We start from the raw sequence: 19794 nt of genomic DNA, 5'->3' as shown, positions 1-19794 counted from the left end.
TATAGTATTTACACTCATTAAGTATGTAGTATACAGTATTGTCACACCTGCGCCCACTCCCCCTCCCTGGTGCTCGAGGGCGCCAGGTTGCCCATCATAACACACACCTGTTACCATCATTACACACACCTGTTACCATCATTACACACACCTGTTACCATCATTACACACACCTGTTACCATCATTACACACACCTGTTACCATCACTACACACACCTGTTACCATCATTACACACACCTGTTACCATCATTACACACACCTGTTACCACCATTACACACACCTGTTACCACCATAATAAACACACGTTACCATCACTACACACACCTGTTACCATCATTACACACACCTGTTACCATCATTACACACACCTGTTACCATCATTACACACACCTGTTACCACCATTACACACACCTGTTACCATCATTACACACACCTGTTACCATCATTACACACACCTGTTACCATCATTACACACACCTGTTACCATCATTACACACACCTGTTACCATCATTACACACACCTGTTACCATCATTACACACACCTGTTACCATCATTACGCGCCCCTCATTGGACTCACCTGGACTCCTTCCCTTTGTTCATTTACCCCTTCTGTGTATGTCTGTTCCCCAGGTTGATCCCCGTCTCTGTATCTGTCTGTTCCCCAGGTTGATCCCCGTCTCTGTGTCTGTCTGTTCCCCAGGTTGATCCCCGTCTCTGTGTCTGTCTGTTCCCCAGGTTGATCCCCGTCTCTGTGTCTGTCTGTTCCCCAGGTTGATCCCCGTCTCTGTGTCTGTCTGTTCCCCAGGTTGATCCCCGTCTCTGTGTCTGTCTGTTCCCCAGGTTGATCCCCGTCTCTGTATCTGTCTGTTCCCCAGGTTGATCCCCGTCTCTGTATCTGTCTGTTCCCCAGGTTGATCCCCGTCTCTGTATCGGTCTGTTCCCCAGGTTGATCCCCGTCTCTGTATCTGTCTGTTCCCCAGGTTGATCCCCGTCTCTGTATCGGTCTGTTCCCCAGGTTGATCCCCGTCTCTGTATCTGTCTGTTCCCCAGGTTGATCCCCGTCTCTGTGTCTGTCTGTTCCCCAGGTTGATCCCCGTCTCTGTATCTGTCTGTTCCCCAGGTTGATCCCCGTCTCTGTGTCTGTCTGTTCCCCAGGTTGATCCCCGTCTCTGTGTCTGTCTGTTCCCCAGGTTGATCCCCGTCTCTGTGTCTGTCTGTTCCCCAGGTTGATCCCCGTCTCTGTGTCTGTCTGTTCCCCAGGTTGATCCCCGTCTCTGTGTCTGTCTGTTCCCCAGGTTGATCCCCGTCTCAGTGTCTGTCTGTTCCCCAGGTTGATCCCCGTCTCTGTGTCTGTCTGTTCCCCAGGTTGATCCCCGTCTCTGTATCTGTCTGTTCCCCAGGTTGATCCCCGTCTCTGTATCTGTCTGTTCCCCAGGTTGATCCCCGTCTCTGTGTCTGTCTGTTCCCCAGGTTGATCCCCGTCTCTGTATCTGTCTGTTCCCCAGGTTGATCCCCGTCTCTGTGTCTGTCTGTTCCCCAGGTTGATCCCCGTCTCTGTATCTGTCTGTTCCCCAGGTTGATCCCCGTCTCTGTATCTGTCTGTTCCCCAGGTTGATCCCCGTCTCTGTGTCTGTCTGTTCCCCAGGTTGATCCCCATCTCTGTGTCTGTCTGTTCCCCAGGTTGATCCCAGTCTCTGTGTCTGTCTGTTCCCCAGGTTGATCCCCATCTCTGTGTCTGTCTGTTCCCCAGGTTGATCCCAGTCTCTGTGTCTGTCTGTTCCCCAGGTTGATCTCCGTCTCTGTATCTGTCTGTTCCCCAGGTTGATCCCCGTCTCTGTGTCTGTCTGTTCCCCAGGTTGATCCCCGTCTCTGTATCTGTCTGTTCCCCAGGTTGATCCCCGTCTCTGTGTCTGTCTGTTCCCCAGGTTGATCCCCGTCTCTGTGTTGATGTTGTTTTGTTTCCCCAGACGCTGTCTGTGTTTTGTTCCTCTTCTGTTGTTCACTTCCTGTACGTGTTTCTCCTCTCCCAGCGTCTGTCCTCACGAGTGTGTTTAGTATGGGTATTCGAACACAGCTTTAGACTACATTTCTGATTCTTCTTCTTCAAATCATCCTAATCATCATCATCATCATCATTACCATCACGTGAGAACACTCAAAGGTTCACCTCTGGGCCCAGTCTTTCAAAAGTTTTCTATCTGGATTTTGCCTATTAAAAATACGATAAAATACATAGAAATAGAATGAATAGGAACAGGAGTCCCCATTCAGTTCAATGATTCATCAGTTCTATTCATTCTATTTCTGTGCATTTAATGCTATAGGATAGGCGAAATCCCAGATACTTTTTTGAAAAACTGGGCCCAGAGGTGATCGATTCCCTATCACAGGACCACGTGTGTCACCATGTTTCAATAAATAAATGTTGTTATTCTTCCTGTAATATAATACAACAGCTAATCTCCCAACCTAGACGGGTTATTAGCAGAATACTGTCAATAACTCATAAAGAAAGATATTAATCTGAAAGGTATTTACCCCCATACAGATCTGAAAGGTATTTACCCCCATACGGATCTGAAAGGTATTTACCCCCATACAGATCTGAAAGGTATTTACCCCCATACAGATCTGAAAGGTATTTACCCCCATACGGACCTGAAAGGTATTTACCCCCATACAGATCTGAAAGGTATTTACCCCCATACAGATCTGAAAGGTATTTACCCCATACAGATCTGAAAGGTATTTACCCCCATATAGATCTGAACGGTATTTACCCCCATACAGATCTGAACGGTATTTACCCCCATACAGATCTGAACGGTATTTACCCCCATACAGATCTGAACGGTATTTACCCCCATACAGATCTGAAAGGTATTTACCCCCATACAGATCTGAAAGGTATTTACCCCCATATAGATCTGAAAGGTATTTACCCCATACAGATCTGAAAGGTATTTACCCCCATACAGATCTGAACGGTATTTACCCCCATACAGATCTGAACGGTATTTACCCCCATATGGATCTGAAAGGTATTTACCCCCATACAGATCTGAACGGTATTTACCCCCATACAGATCTGAACGGTATTTACCCCCATATGGATCTGAAAGGTATTTACCCCCATACGGATCTGAAAGGTATTTACCCCCATATGGATCTGAAAGGTATTTACCCCCATACAGATCTGAACGGTATTTACCCCCATATGGATCTGAAAGGTATTTACCCCCATACAGATCTGAACGGTATTTACCCCCATACAGATCTGAACGGTATTTACCCCCATATGGATCTGAAAGGTATTTACCCCCATACGGATCTGAAAGGTATTTACCCCATACAGATCTGAAAGGTATTTACCCCCATACAGATCTGAACGGTATTTACCCCCATACAGATCTGAACGGTATTTACCCCCATACAGATCTGAACGGTATTTACCCCCATACAGATCTGAAAGGTATTTACCCCCATACAGATCTGAAAGGTATTTACCCCATACAGATCTGAAAGGTATTTACCCCCATACGGATCTGAAAGGTATTTACCCCATACAGATCTGAAAGGTATTTACCCCCATACAGATCTGAACGGTATTTACCCCCATACAGATCTGAACGGTATTTACCCCCATACAGATCTGAAAGGTATTTACCCCCATACAGATCTGAACGGTATTTACCCCCATACAGATCTGAACGGTATTTACCCCATACAGATCTGAAAGGTATTTACCCCCATACAGATCTGAAAGGTATTTACCCCCATACAGATCTGAACGGTATTTACCCCCATACAGATCTGAAAGGTATTTACCCCCATACAGATCTGAAAGGTATTTACCCCCATACAGATCTGAAAGGTATTTACCCCCATACAGATCTGAACGGTATTTACCCCCATACAGATCTGAACGGTATTTACCCCCATACAGATCTGAAAGGTATTTACCCCCATACAGATCTGAACGGTATTTACCCCCATACAGATCTGAAAGGTATTTACCCCCATATAGATCTGAACGGTATTTACCCCCATACAGATCTGAACGGTATTTACCCCCATACAGATCTGAACGGTATTTACCCCCATACAGATCTGAACGGTATTTACCCCCATACAGATCTGAAAGGTATTTACCCCCATACAGATCTGAAAGGTATTTACCCCCATATAGATCTGAAAGGTATTTACCCCATACAGATCTGAAAGGTATTTACCCCCATACAGATCTGAACGGTATTGACCCCCATACAGATCTGAACGGTATTTACCCCCATATGGATCTGAAAGGTATTTACCCCCATACAGATCTGAACGGTATTTACCCCCATACAGATCTGAACGGTATTTACCCCCATATGGATCTGAAAGGTATTTACCCCCATACGGATCTGAAAGGTATTTACCCCCATATGGATCTGAAAGGTATTTACCCCCATACAGATCTGAACGGTATTTACCCCCATATGGATCTGAAAGGTATTTACCCCCATACAGATCTGAACGGTATTTACCCCCATACAGATCTGAACGGTATTTACCCCCATAAGGATCTGAAAGGTATTTACCCCCATACGGATCTGAAAGGTATTTACCCCATACAGATCTGAAAGGTATTTACCCCCATACAGATCTGAAAGGTATTTACCCCCATACAGATCTGAACGGTATTTACCCCCATACAGATCTGAACGGTATTTACCCCCATACAGATCTGAACGGTATTTACCCCCATACAGATCTGAACGGTATTTACCCCCATACAGATCTGAACGGTATTTACCCCCATACAGATCTGAACGGTATTTACCCCCATACAGATCTGAACGGTATTTACCCCCATACAGATCTGAACGGTATTTACCCCCATACAGATCTGAACGGTATTTACCCCCATACAGATCTGAACGGTATTTACCCCCATACAGATCTGAACGGTATTTACCCCCATACAGATCTGAACGGTATTTACCCCCATACAGATCTGAACGGTATTTACCCCCATACAGATCTGAAAGGTATTTACCCCCATACAGATCTGAACGGTATTTACCCCATACAGATCTGAACGGTATTTACCCCCATACAGATCTGAACGGTATTTACCCCCATACAGATCTGAACGGTATTTACCCCCATACAGATCTGAACGGTATTTACCCCCATACAGATCTGAACGGTATTTACCCCCATACAGATCTGAAAGGTATTTACCCCCATACAGATCTGAACGGTATTTACCCCCATACAGATCTGAACGGTATTTACCCCCATACAGATCTGAAAGGTATTTACCCCCATACAGATCTGAAAGGTATTTACCCCATACAGATCTGAAAGGTATTTACCCCATACAGATCTGAAAGGTATTTACCCCCATACAGATCTGAACGGTATTTACCCCCATACAGATCTGAAAGGTATTTACCCCATACAGATCTGAAAGGTATTTACCCCATACAGATCTGAAAGGTATTTACCCCATACAGATCTGAAAGGTATTTACCCCATACAGATCTGAAAGGTATTTACCCCCATACAGATCTGAACGGTATTTACCCCCATACAGATCTGAAAGGTATTTACCCCATACAGATCTGAAAGGTATTTACCCCATACAGATCTGAAAGGTATTTACCCCCATACGGATCTGAAAGGTATTTACCCCATACAGATCTGAAAGGTATTTACCCCATACAGATCTGAAAGGTATTTACCCCATACAGATCTGAAAGGTATTTACCCCATACAGATCTGAAAGGTATTTACCCCCATACAGATCTGAACGGTATTTACCCCCATACAGATCTGAACGGTATTTACCCCCATACAGATCTGAACGGTATTTACCCCCATACAGATCTGAGAGGTATTTACCCCCATACAGATCTGAACGGTATTTACCCCATACAGATCTGAAAGGTATTTACCCCCATACAGATCTGAACGGTATTTACCCCATACAGATCTGAACGGTATTTACCCCCATACAGATCTGAAAGGTATTTACCCCCATACAGATCTGAACGGTATTTACCCCCATACAGATCTGAACGGTATTTACCCCCATACGGATCTGAGACCAGCCGAACACTTCTGACTTCAATGGGACTTCCTGTTTTAATAAAGGTTAAGTAAAATGAAGTAAAAAACGGCTGTTGAAATGCAATTTTTTGGTCGTCTAAGTAAGAAGTTGAACACAATGGGATAAATTGTTGAGTGTAGGGGTGGCAAAACGTAGTTCCTGGAGGGCCGAGTGTCTGCGGGTTTTCACTCCTCCCTTGTAGTTGATTGATCAATTAAGGTAATTGATTAGTTAGGGACTCCTTTCACCTGGTTGTCGAAAGGGCTAGTGTTATGGCGTTGTGTGTGTAGTTTTGTTAGTAGTATTGGGTTGTGTGTGTAGTTGTATTAGTAGTATGGGGCTGTATGTGTAGTTGTATTAGTAGTATAGGGCTGTGTGTGTAGTTTTATTAGTAGTATGGGGCTGTGTGTGTAGTTGTATTAGTAGTATAGGGTTGTGTGTAGTTGTGTTAGTAGTATAGGGTTGTGTGTAGTTGTGTTAGTAGTTTAGGGCTGTGTGTATAGTTGTGTTAGTAGTATAGTGCTGTGTGTGTAGTTGTGTTAGTAGTATAGGGCTGTGTGTGTAGTTGTATTAGTAGTATAGGGCTGTGTGTGTAGTTGTATTAGTAGTATGGGGCTGTGTGTGTAGTTGTATTAGTAGTATGGGGCTGTGTGTGTAGTTGTATTAGTAGTATGGTGCTGTGTGTGTAGTTGCGTTAGTAGTTTAGGGCTGTGTGTGTAGTTGTATTAGTAGTATGGGGCTGTGTGTAGTTGTGTTAGTAGTACGGGGCTGTGTGTGTAGTTGTATTAGTAGTATGGGGCTGTGTGTAGTTGTATTAGTAGTATAGGTCTGTGTGTGTAGTTGTATTAGTAGTATGGGGCTGTGTGTATAGTTTTATTATGTATGTAGTTGTATTAGTAGTATAGTTGTGTCACCTGAATAAAGATGTCGTGCTTGTCCTCCGTAGCTCTATCTAGGTTATGATGAGTAAACAATCCCAATTGTATCAGGATGTTTGATGTGTTAGTTTTGTCGTCGTCAGGTCGTTGCCAAGGCTGGAACATCGGGTCCTGTGCTCCAAGGGAATGGAGGCGTCAGAACCAAAACAATGAGGTCCTTGATCCCATTGCGGTCAGATTCCACTGTTCAGGCTCTGCATTGAAATTATCTAACGTCTGGTGTAATGTGACTGGTTTTTAGCTTGCTTGCATTGATGATTACATTTATCTTCCAGTTTGACATTTGATTGCATTCAGTACTTATGAGCTGCCAATACACTCACTGAAGATCTGGGCCCTTATTCACAAAGTGTCTGTTCTGTTACATTCCTTCAGTAGTATATTAAGCATAAGGGTGATTTCCTACAAACTTCATGTTATACAATACAGGTGATTATATTGATAAAAGTCACATTGTCCAGAGAGATTGACATGGTTATCAAAACGTCACACCAAGGTAAGCCAACATTAAACACAGCCCTTATTTTAAGTGTTTCTAAAAACCCCTTATGGGAAAAATGCATGGTGGAAAAACGATTGGAAGAAATGTCCATGTTTGACCGCTAGGTTTTATGGGTATTATGACTCATACTGTGGTACTCTATGGAACGCTGCATTGCAGAGGCAGTTGCAGTGTGTTCTGTGTGGTGCATAGGTTGGATTTATCGAATTTACACCTTGAATACACCTATAGCATTATTATTATTATTATTTTTTTTTGGGGGGGGGGGATGGATCAGCTTAATATTGCAGATAGATTGTCTGCATCACTTCCAATCCCCCATGTTTTTTATATATATACATTCTCCCCTTTATTACTTTTCAACCCCGCCATCCTTTCCCTACTTGGAGTACATTAGTGAACAACAATGCCCAGGCCTCTACTTACTATCTACACCTTATGGAAACAGTTTATTTTTTATTTTTATATTTTTTTGGTATTTTCGTTATTTTTTAATCCACATTTTTATTATTATTTTTTGTCATTTTTTGTTGTTGTCATTTAGCAGACGCTCTTATCCAGAGCGACTTACAGTTAGTGCATACATATTTTTTTCATACTGGCCCCCCGTGGGAATCAAACCCACAACCCTGGCGTTGCAAACGCCATGCTCTACCAATTGAGCTACATCCCCTGCCGGCCATTCCCTCCCCTACTCTGGACGACGCTGGGCCAATTGCGCGCCGCCCCATGGGTCTCCCGGTCGCGGCCGGCTACGACAGAGCCTGGATTCGAACCAGGATCTCTAGTGGCACAGCTAGCACTGCGATGCAGCGCCTTAGACCACTGCGCCACTCGGGAGTTAATTTTACAATAATTCCATTATATATATATATAGATATTTTTTTTTGCTCCTGAACTTCTTCTACTCTCAACCTCTCCCTCTACATCATTATTTCTCAAAATGGTACACAGCATTGTCTGGATATGTGTGCAACAAAAGTTCAACATTCACCCTCTGCTACCATTTCTGTCAAGCCGTCTATACAGGTTAGAGTTAGGGGAAGGGTTGGCTAAAAGGGTTAAGGTTAGAGTTAGGGGAAGGGTTGGCTAAAAGGGTTAAGGTTAGAGTTAGGGGAAGGGTTAGCTAAAAGAGTTAAGGTTAGAGTTAGGGGAAGGCTGCAACTACACATGAAAACATGAAATGATCCTGGGAATCAATAGAACATCACTCAGAGATGCACAAAAACGATATATATTATTCAAAATGGGTGAATCTTTCCTTTACAAACCATAAAATCTGTGAGCTACCTTGGAACACATAAAATACTACAACATGGTAAATTAATAAGCAGGAGTAAGAATTATATAGAAAATGATGTTTTTCAAAAGGAGAAGTTTATCTTGGGAAGTGACAGATGCTATCTCCTGTGTGAGCACTAGTTCTCAAAAAGAGTGATAATTCCTCATGGTTATATTGGGCTACATTTTTAGACTTCAAAGACAACGTTGGTAGTTTATTAACCTTAAAATATCTGGTTTCTAGTAGGCTACAGCGTTATTGAAGGGCTGTTTCTCTGAACCTCAGGCAGTAGGCTGAAACAAGCTTGTTTCTCTGATCCTCAGGCAGTAGGCTGAAACAAGCTTGTTTCTCTGAACCTCAGGCAGTAGGCTGAAACAAGCTTGTTTCTCTGAACCCCAGGCAGTAGGCTGAAACAAGCTTGTTTCTCTGAACCTCAGGCAGTAGGCTGAAACAAGCTTGTTTCTCTGAACCTCAGGCAGTAGGCTGAAACAAGCTTGTTTCTCTGAACCTCAGGCAGTAGGCTGAAACAAGCTTGTTTCTCTGAACCTCAGGCAGTAGGCTGAAACAAGCTTGTTTCTCTGAACCTCAGGCAGTAGGCTGAAACAAGCTTGTTTCTCAGATTCTGACCAGCAACAGCAACCTATTCCTTATTTATGTTTGATAGGGAAAGTAAGTCTTCATTAATAGGGATGTGACGCCACGGCAGTAAGTCTTCATTGATAGGGATGTGACACCACGGCAGTAAGTCTTCATTGATAGGGATGTGACACCACGGCAGTAAGTCTTCATTAATAGGGATGTGACACCACGGCAGTAAGTCTTCATTGATAGGGATGTGACGCCACGGCAGTAAGTCTTCATTGATAGGGATGTGACACCACGTCAGTAAGTCTTCATTCATAGGGATGTGACGCCACGGCAGTAAACTGCTATATTTCTTCTTTATACATGTTTTCTCCTTGATTTCAATATGGAAACCAGGTGTTAGTAGTTACTGATTCTTGATGAGTAAAATACGAATATATTAACGAAATGTGTTATTCTCATACCATATTGTTGTGTAACGATAGTATCACTTCATTCATTTGGGGGAGATGAGGGGGCATCTGCTATGGGTGATCATGCTGAATAACAGATGGGCTATGGGTTACAGGTGATCATGCTGAATAACAGATGGGCTATGGGTTACAGGTGATTATGCTGAATAACAGATGGGCTATGGGTTACAGGTGATCATGCTGAATAACAGATGGGCTATGGGTTACAGGTGATCATGCTGAATAACAGATGGGTTACAGGTGATCATGCTGAATAACAGATAGGCTATGGGTTACAGGTGATCATGCTGAATAACAGATGGGCTATGGGTTACAGGTTATCATGCTGAATAACAGATGGGGTATGGGTTACAGGTTATCATGCTGAATAACAGATGGGCTATGGGTTACAGGTGATCATGCTGAATAACAGATGGGCTATGGGTTACAGGTTATCATGCTGAATAACAGATGGGTTACAGGTGATCATGCTGAATAACAGATAGGCTATGGGTTACAGGTGATCATGCTGAATAACAGATGGGCTATGGGTTACAGGTTATCATGCTGAATAACAGATGGGGTATGGGTTACAGGTTATCATGCTGAATAACAGATGGGTTACAGGTGATCATGCTGAATAACAGATAGGCTATGGGTTACAGGTGATCATGCTGAATAACAGATGGGCTATGGGTTACAGGTTATCATGCTGAATAACAGATGGGGTATGGGTTACAGGTGATCATGCTGAATAACAGATGGGCTATGGGTTACAGGTGATCATGCTGAATAACAGATGGGCTATGGGTTACAGGTGATCATGCTGAAAAACAGATGGGCTATGGGTTACAGGTGATCATGATGAATAACAGATGGGCTATGGGTTACAGGTGATCATGCTGAATAACAGATGGGCTATGGGTTACAGGTGATCATGCTGAATAACAGATGGGCTATGGGATACAGGTGATCATGATGAATAACAGATGGGCTATGGGTTACAGGTGATCATGCTGAATAACAGATGGGCTATGGGTTACAGGTTATCATGCTGAATAACAGATGGGCTATGGGTTACAGGTTATCATGCTGAATAACAGATGGGCTATGGGTTACAGGTTATCATGCTGAATAACAGATGGGCTATGGGTTACAGGTTATCATGCTGAATAACAGATGGGCTATGGGTTACAGGTGATCATGATGAATAACAGATGGGCTATGGGTTACAGGTTATCATGCTGAATAACAGATGGGCTATGGGTTACAGGTGATCATGCTGAATAACAGATGGGCTATGGGTTACAGGTTATCATGCTGAATAACAGATGGGCTATGGGTTACAGGTTATCATCCTGAATAACAGATGGGTTATGGGTTACAGGTGCTGAATAACAGATGGACTATGGGTTACAGGTGATCATGCTGAATAACAGATGGGTTACAGGTGATCATGCTGAATAACAGATAGGCTATGGGTTACAGGTGATCATGCTGAATAACAGATGGGCTATGGGTTACAGGTTATCATGCTGAATAACAGATGGGGTATGGGTTACAGGTTATCATGCTGAATAACAGATGGGTTACAGGTGATCATGCTGAATAACAGATAGGCTATGGGTTACAGGTGATCATGCTGAATAACAGATGGGCTATGGGTTACAGGTTATCATGCTGAATAACAGATGGGCTATGGGTTACAGGTGCTCATGCTGAATAACAGATGGGTTATGGGTTACAGGTGCTGAATAACAGATGGGCTATGGGTTACAGGTGATCATGATGAATAACAGATGGGCTATGGGTTACAGGTGATCATGCTGAATAACAGATGGGCTATGGGTTACAGCTGATCATGCTGAATAACAGATGGGCTATGGGTTACAGGTGATCATGCTGAATAACAGATGGGTTACAGGTGATCATGCTGAATAACAGATGGGCTATGGGTTACAGGTGATCATGCTGAATAACAGATGGGCTATGGGTTACAGGTGATCATGCTGAATAACAGATGGGCTATGGGTTACAGCTGATCATGCTGAATAACAGATGGGCTATGGGTTACAGGTGATCATGCTGAATAATAGATGGGCTATGGGTTACAGGTGATCATGCTGAATAACAGATGGGCTATGGGTTACAGGTGATCATGCTGAATAACAGAGTGGCTATGGGTTACAGGTGATCATGCTGAATAACAGATGGGTTACAGGTGATCATACTGAACAACAGATGGGCTATGGGTTACAGGTGATCATGATGAATAACAGATGGGCTATGGGTTACAGGTGATCATGCTGAATAACAGATGGGCTATGGGTTACAGGTGATTATGCTGAATAACAGATGGGCTATGGGTTACAGGTGATCATGCTGAATAACAGATGGGCTATGGTTTACAGGTGATCATGCTGAATAACAGATGGGCTATGGGTTACATGTTATCATGCTGAATAACAGATGGGTTACAGGTGATCATGCTGAATAACAGATGGGCTATGGGTTACAGGTGATCATGTTGAATAACAGATGGGCTATGGGTTACAGGTGATCATGCTGAAAAACAGATGGGCTATGGGTTACAGGTGATCATGATGAATAACAGATGGGCTATGGGTTATAGGTGATCATGCTGAATAACAGATGGGCTATGGGTTACAGGTGATCATGCTGAACAACAGATGGGCTATGGGTTACAGGTGATCATGCTGAACAACAGATGGTCTATGGGTTACAGGTGATCATGCTGAATAACAGATGGGCTATGGGTTACAGGTGATCATGCTGAACAACAGATGGTCTATGGGTTACATGTGGTCATGCTGAATAACAGATGGGCTATGGGTTACAGGTGATCATGCTGAATAACAGATGGGCTATGGGTTACAGGTGATCATGCTGAATAGCAGATGGGCTATGGGTTACATGTGATCATGATGAATAACAGATGGGCTATGGGTTACAGGTGATCATGATGAATAACAAATGGGCTATGGGTTACAGGTGATCATGATGAATAACAGATGGGCTATGGGTTACAGGTTATCATGATGAATAACAGATGGGCTATGGGTTACAGGTTATCACGCTGAATAACAGATGGGCTATGGGTTACAGGTGATCATGCTGAACAACAGATGGTCTATGGGTTACATGTGGTCATGCTGAATAACAGATGGGCTATGGGTTACAGGTGATCATGCTGAATAACAGATGGGCTATGGGTTACAGGTGATCATGCTGAATAGCAGATGGGCTATGGGTTACATGTGATCATGATGAATAACAGATGGGCTATGGGTTACAGGTGATCATGATGAATAACAAATGGGCTATGGGTTACAGGTGATCATGATGAATAACAGATGGGCTATGGGTAACAGGTTATCATGATGAATAACAGATGGGCTATGGGTTACAGGTTATCACGCTGAATAACAGATGGGCTATGGGTTACAGGTGATCATGCTGAATAACAGATGGGCTATGGGTTACAGGTGATCATGCTGAATAACAGATGGGCCATGGGTTACAGGTGATCATGCTGAATAACAGATGGGCTATGGGTTACAGGTTATCATGCTGAATAACAGATGGGTTATGGGTTACAGGTGATGAATAACAGATGGGCTATGGGTTACAGGTGATCATGCTGAATAACAGATGGGCTATGGGTTACAGGTGCTGAATAACAGATGGGCTATGGGTTACAGGTGATCATGCTGAATAACAGATGGGTTACAGGTGATCATGCTGAATAACAGATGGGCTATGGGTTACAGGTGATCATGCTGAATAACAGATGGGCTATGGGTTACAGGTGATCATGCTGAATAACAGATGGGCTATGGGTTACAGCTGATCATGCTGAATAACAGATGGGCTATGGGTTACATGTTATCATGCTGAATAACAGATGGGCTATAGGTGATCATGCTGAATAACAGATGGGTTACAGGTGATCATGCTGAATAACATATGGGCTACAGGTGATCATGCTGAATAACAGATTGGCTACAGGTGATCATGCTGAATAACAGATGGGTTACAGGTGATCATGCTGAATAACAGATGGGCTACAGGTGATCATTCTGAATAACAGATGGGTTACAGGTGATCATGCTGAATAACAGATGGGCTACAGGTGATCATGCTGAATAACAGATGGGTTACATGTTATCATACTGAATAACAGACGGGCTATGGGTTATAGGTGATCATGCTAAATAACAGATGGGCTATGGGTTACAGGTGATCATGCTGAATAACAGATGGGTTATAGGTGATCATGCTGAATAACAGATGGGTTACAGGTGATCATGCTGAATAACAGATAGGTTACAGGTGATCATGCTGAATAACAGATGGGCTATGGGTTACAGGTGATCATGCTGAATAACAGATGGGCTATGGGTTATAGGTGATCATGCTGAATAACAGATGGGCTATGGGTTACAGGTGATCATGCTGAATAACAGATGGGCTATGGGTTACAGGTGATCATGATGAATAACAGATGGGCTACAGGTGATCATGCTGATTAACAGATGGGTTACAGGTGATCATGATGAATAACAGATGGGCTACAATTTCGAGTCTCATAGTAAAGGGTCTGAATACTTAAGTAAATAAGGTATTTCTGTTTTTTTTGGGGGGGGGGGAGCATGCCAAGCGTAGTGAAGGGTACACAAATAGACAGGTTATGAAAACTTAAATTCAGTTAAAGCAGGGGTTTGCAGGGGTTATGGCACTTACATTGAGTTAAATTTAAATGTAGTTAAAGCAGGGGTTTGGTGGTGGCTTTCTGAACTATTAGAGTTAGACCAACAGTTTAAAGTAATACAGATATTGTTGGTATTTCAGTTGAGTTTCGTATATATTGACCAAATTATCAGGAAAGTTCTGGACATATTTCCCATTCAAAATGCACCAGAAACAGCTATTTCACAGCTATTTCTTTTAAAAGAACCCCCCAATATGCAACACAAAGTTATGCCCTTGCTTGTAAGAAGTCAAAACAGAAAGCAGTAACTTAATTTGACGCCTGCTACAAAATTACACAGTGTTCAGAGACAATAATAATAATCAGGGTCCTCTGTCCTTGTACCTCCCGTCTGGCGTCAATCACTATCAACAGATATGAGTTTAATCCATAACATTCAGCTTCTAGTCTAGTGACCATCAACCCAAGTGTCACAAACAGAACAGTGGAAATCATGTGTTTCACAGAAAGGAAAACATATAAATATTCTAAACATTGTGTGAATCTCTAAACTGATTATGAACTTTATTTATCTTAAATATTCCCATTACAAAGTCAATTCAGGAAGTGAACTTCAATTCCAATTCAATTTAAAGAACGATACAGAGAGATAGAGAGAAAGAGAGGGAGGGGTCTGACTGGACGGATCCTTAAATAGGAGAGTTGGGAGAGGTAGAACTCAACTCACAGGCAGGACAGAGAGAGAGAGAGAGAGAGAGACCCAGTGAAGACCTTTGAAGATCTCTGAAGAAGTGAAGCTACAACTGAAGATTTCAGAAGGTGAGATTTCAACATCTGTTCATCTAATACTGTACCTGAGTGCATCCCAAATGGCACCCTTTTCCCTTTGTAGTGCACTACTTTTGACAAGGGCCCATAGTGAATCATATGTAGTATGTAGTTCTGGTCAAAAGTAGTGCACTACTTAGGGAAAAGGGTGCTATTTGGAAACTCGGTCCTGTGGACCCCAATGGGTGCACGTGTTGGACCGAGTTTGGGAAACACTGTGCTAAGGAATTCAAGTCTGCTGCCAAAACTCAGGTCTCATGTCTTCAACCAAGTACACTAGATTATCCTAGCACACAGGAATATGTACGCTCCGCTTGGGGTCCCCAGGACCGAGTTTAGAAAACGCTGCCTTAGCAGTTGCATACGTTATATACATAGCATAGGGTTTCCCTGACCTCCCAAGTACCCCCAGCCGCTCCACTGATTTGATATATTCCAGTACAAGCACAGCTGATTCAGCCCTCTGTGGAAAGGGTTCTACATCGAACCCAACAGGTTTCTTCCTGGAATGAAAAAGTTTATACCTGGAGCCAAAAAGGGTTCTTCAAGTGGTTCTCCAACAGGGACAGTCAAAGAACACCCTTTAGGTTTCTAGATATCACCTTTTTTTCTAACAGTGTACTCAACTACAGGTTAGGGGAACACTGCACTCCCCTAATCTCTGAAGTACTCTCTGAATTGGTATTGACGGCTTCTCTCTCTGACTGTCTTGTTGTCTTGTTGTCTGTGTGTCTGTCTCTGTCTGTAATCTCTCACTCACTCTCTCTCACTCTCTCTCTCTCTCTCTCTCTCTCTCTCTCTCTCTCTCTCTCTCTCTCTCTCTCTCTCTCTCTCTCTCTCTCTCTCTCTCTCTCTCTCTCTCTCTCTCTCTCTCTCTCTCTCTCTCTGTCTCTCACTCACTCTCTCTCTCTCACTCACTCTCTCTCTCTCTCTCTGTCTCTCACTCTCTCTCTCTCTCTCTCTCTCTCTCTCTCTCTCTCTCTCACTCTCTCTCTCTCTCTCTCTCTCTCTCTCTCTCTCTCTCAGGAGACTATCACCATGGCGATGTTGACCACTCTTCTGCTTCTCAGCGCTCTCTTTGCTCTGGGAGATGCAAGGGGTAGCAGAGGTATTCTGATCAAAGGTTTTAGTGACCTTAACACAACACCTAGTGACCTAGGTTTTGGGGTGAGAGTCACTGGACCCAGGTTCCTGGTTGGGGCTCCCCCTGTATTCACTAAAATATAATTCTATACAGGTCTGTTGTGGTTTCATAGCTCTGAAACTGATCTAGGGCTCTATTCAATCCGCATCGTTCAGCTTTACAGAGTGATTGAAATTTAAAGGCAATGTTCCCTCTTTAGCAGAGACTGCATTCACGGTTAACGCTGCAATCTGAAATTACTTTTAATTTTCTATCACGTAATCTGTAACGCTTCAGCTTTACAGATTGAATCGAGACCCAAGTATTTTTAAAAAGCATGTCTCAATCTTCCCTCTGTCCTTGTCTCTCTTTTGTTGTAGGGGATCAGCATGATCGGGGTAAATGCTGTGACTCGGAGGAACACAGTTCTCCTCCGAAGGATCAGCATCATCATTCTTCCTCGGAGGAACACATTTCTCCTCCCAAGGATCAGCATCATCATTCTTCCTCGGAGGAACACATTTCTCCTCCCAAGGATCAGCATCATCATTCTTCCTCGGAGGAACACATTTCTCCTCCCAAGGATCAGCATCATCATTCTTCCTCGGAGGAACACATTTCTCCTCCCAAGGATCAGCATCATCATTCTTCCTCGGAGGAACACAGTTCTCCTCCGAAAGGTGAGAAACATATTATGGAGAACCTGATATGCAAACTGCCAACCGATAAAACTTTCAGTTTATGTGATAAAACAAGCAAGCAAAGTGTAGAGAATCATTGTAACATCTTAACCACTGTGAAATATATTTTCCATAACCAAAAACAATGTATTTTCAGCTGCTTGAAGCCGTCATACAAAACCGAAAGTTAAAGACGAAAAATTGAAATGTAAGAATAGAAGCATAGAAATAGCGCACATAGAACAGATATACTGCTTCTTAGACTTGACTTCAATGAGAATGATAGATCCATAACTCACATTTCTATGTGAATTTAGTCAGGTCGCCCAAAAAGTTACATATTGCAGATATAACGGCCTCAAAGTGAATCGGTCATTTTTCAACAACACGTGGTTAGCCATGGGGTTTTGTTCAGTAACATCACAGCTGGAACGCACTTTTGACCAATCAGATTGTCTGGTGGGAACTAACCATTTCATAATGTTATTTAATGTGATCTCTCCCCCCTACAGAGTGTCATCGCAGAGTCTGCCCACATGGCTGGCCCAGATATAAGACACACTGCTATCGCTACGTCCCCCTCGTGACCACATGGCCAGAGGCAGAGGTACCTGGACGTTTGCTGTAGATAATTGAGATCAGCTGTGTGGGTGATTTTAAGTATTGATGGTTTAATGAGAGATCATCCGCTTATTTAAGGATTTTGGACACTGGCCAGCCGGGCTCAATTTCTACAAGCCAGGGTCCAAAATGTGCTATGTGATAATGGAAAAGATAATAATTGACCTGCATCTTGGGCTAGTTGGAAACATTTTCTACAAGCCTGGTCTGAAAAGCACTAGCCTTGGGCTAGCTGGGATGCTATCTCCATCCCTGTCTGGTGGCCATACATTGTTGCAGTTGACTCTGTAGGTTTAGTCTGTGTTCAACAGGGTTGAGAAACTATAACATGATGTGCTAGTCCTTCTGTTTACCCTTACATTCTACCTCTGTTTAATTCTCTCTCTCTCCTCTCTTTCTCTGTCTCTCTCTCTCTCTCTCTCTGTCTCTCTCTCCCTCTCCTCTCTCCCCGTCTCTCTCTCGCTCTCTCTCTCTGTCTCTCTCTCTCCAGAGGAAATGTTTGCTCTTGGGAGGTAATCTGGCATCGGTGCACAGCCTTCCCCAGTATCATTTTCTTCAGTCTGTCATCAAGAAGAGTACCAAGAAAGCGCAGCGCACCTGGATTGGAGCCAACGATGCCATCAAGGTCTGTTCAACCCTCATGAAACATATAGGATGCATTGATTCTTGATGAATTCCATCTATAAAGGCCTAGTGGTGCCTCAACCCTCATATCAGTTTGTTTTCTGATATTACAAACACTGTATAGCTTCAAGCATTTTACATTTTAGTCATTTAGCAGACTCTCTTATCCAGTGCGACTTACAGGAGCAATTAGGGTTAAGCGCCTTGCTCAAGGGTACATCGACAGATTTTTCTCCTAGTCGACTCGGGGATTAGAACCAGCGACCTTTCGGTTACTGTCACAATGCTCTTAACCACTAAGCTACCTGCCGAGATCATATTGATCTCATAGATGGTCAGTCCTGGCATCCACAGCTCTGTCTAGGAATCTGAGAATGGCCTGGAGAAATGGTTACATTTCTCCAGGCCCATTCCTCAGCGATTTACCCAAACAGTGGTGGGTTGCCAATTAGTTATTTTCCAATTCCCAGATTGCCCCTTTAAAGACAGTAATTACAGTGTAAATATATAGTGTTTACTGTGTGCTGGTGATGCATCCTCCTGTGTGCTCTGTAGGAGGGTCTTTGGCTGTGGAGTGACGGGTCCAGGTTTAACTACCAGAACTGGGCCCCGGGGCAACCCTCTAACTACAACCATGGTGTTGTGATGGACAACACAAACGGCCGGGAGCATTGCATGGAGATGAACTACGGAGGTACAATGCTGTCACCAGAGTACTCTCCCTCTCATTATACATCAAACATTTGGATAGTTGTAAAATGCATCTGAAAGGGAATTTGTTAGTTTATTAGCTACATATTTATAAAACCAACATAGATACAATACCTACCTTTCTGTGTTTCTCTCTTTCCCAGCTTCCCACCGCCAGAATGATGCCCCCTGCTGGTTTAAATTTCCCTTCCTGTGTTCCATAAAGCGGTGATGGCTACATTTTAGGAGAGAATACATTGGAGAGGCTCTCAGCATATGAGATTGTTTTAAATAAAGGCACAGTCTGCAATATTACCTTTTGTTCAGTGGTCATTTATATAAAACACCAGCTGGAGATAATTATGAAACTCTGTGGTGTGAAGGTCCAAATAACATACTTGGTAAATGAAATGTTAAACAGTTGCTTCTCACTTTGTAATACTTTTGATTTTCATCAACATGTTGTACAATTTACAGTTAAGTCATTTAGCAGACGCTCTTATCCAGAGCGACTTACAGATAGTGAGTTTTCATACTGGCCCCCCGTGGGAATCGAACCCACAACCCTGGTGTTGCAAACTCCATGCTCTACCAACTGAGCTACACAGGACCATTTTGTACATTTTCATAG

At 43.2% G+C, this 19794-nt stretch overlaps 1 protein-coding gene across 1 annotated transcript; it reads left to right on the top strand.

The window, feature by feature from the left end:
* Positions 1–17978: 17978 nt before the first annotated feature.
* Positions 17979–19414, top strand: LOC311112632 (ladderlectin-like; the record flags this gene model as incomplete). The annotated part of the gene is made up of 4 exons (XM_084155778.1): positions 17979–17987; positions 18340–18474; positions 19029–19167; positions 19328–19414. The coding sequence occupies 4 exons, from the start codon at positions 17979–17981 to the stop codon at positions 19393–19395; spliced, it is 351 nt and encodes a 116-aa protein (XP_084011904.1). The 3' UTR covers positions 19396–19414.
* Positions 19415–19794: the final 380 nt, after the last annotated feature.

Source organism: Coregonus lavaretus, assembly GCF_964263955.1.
Source record: "Coregonus lavaretus genome assembly, chromosome: 39".
Taxonomy (NCBI): Eukaryota; Metazoa; Chordata; class Actinopteri; order Salmoniformes; family Salmonidae; genus Coregonus; species Coregonus lavaretus.
The sequence above is the reverse complement of the archived record's forward strand: the minus strand, read 5'-3'. Positions and strand labels throughout refer to the sequence as shown.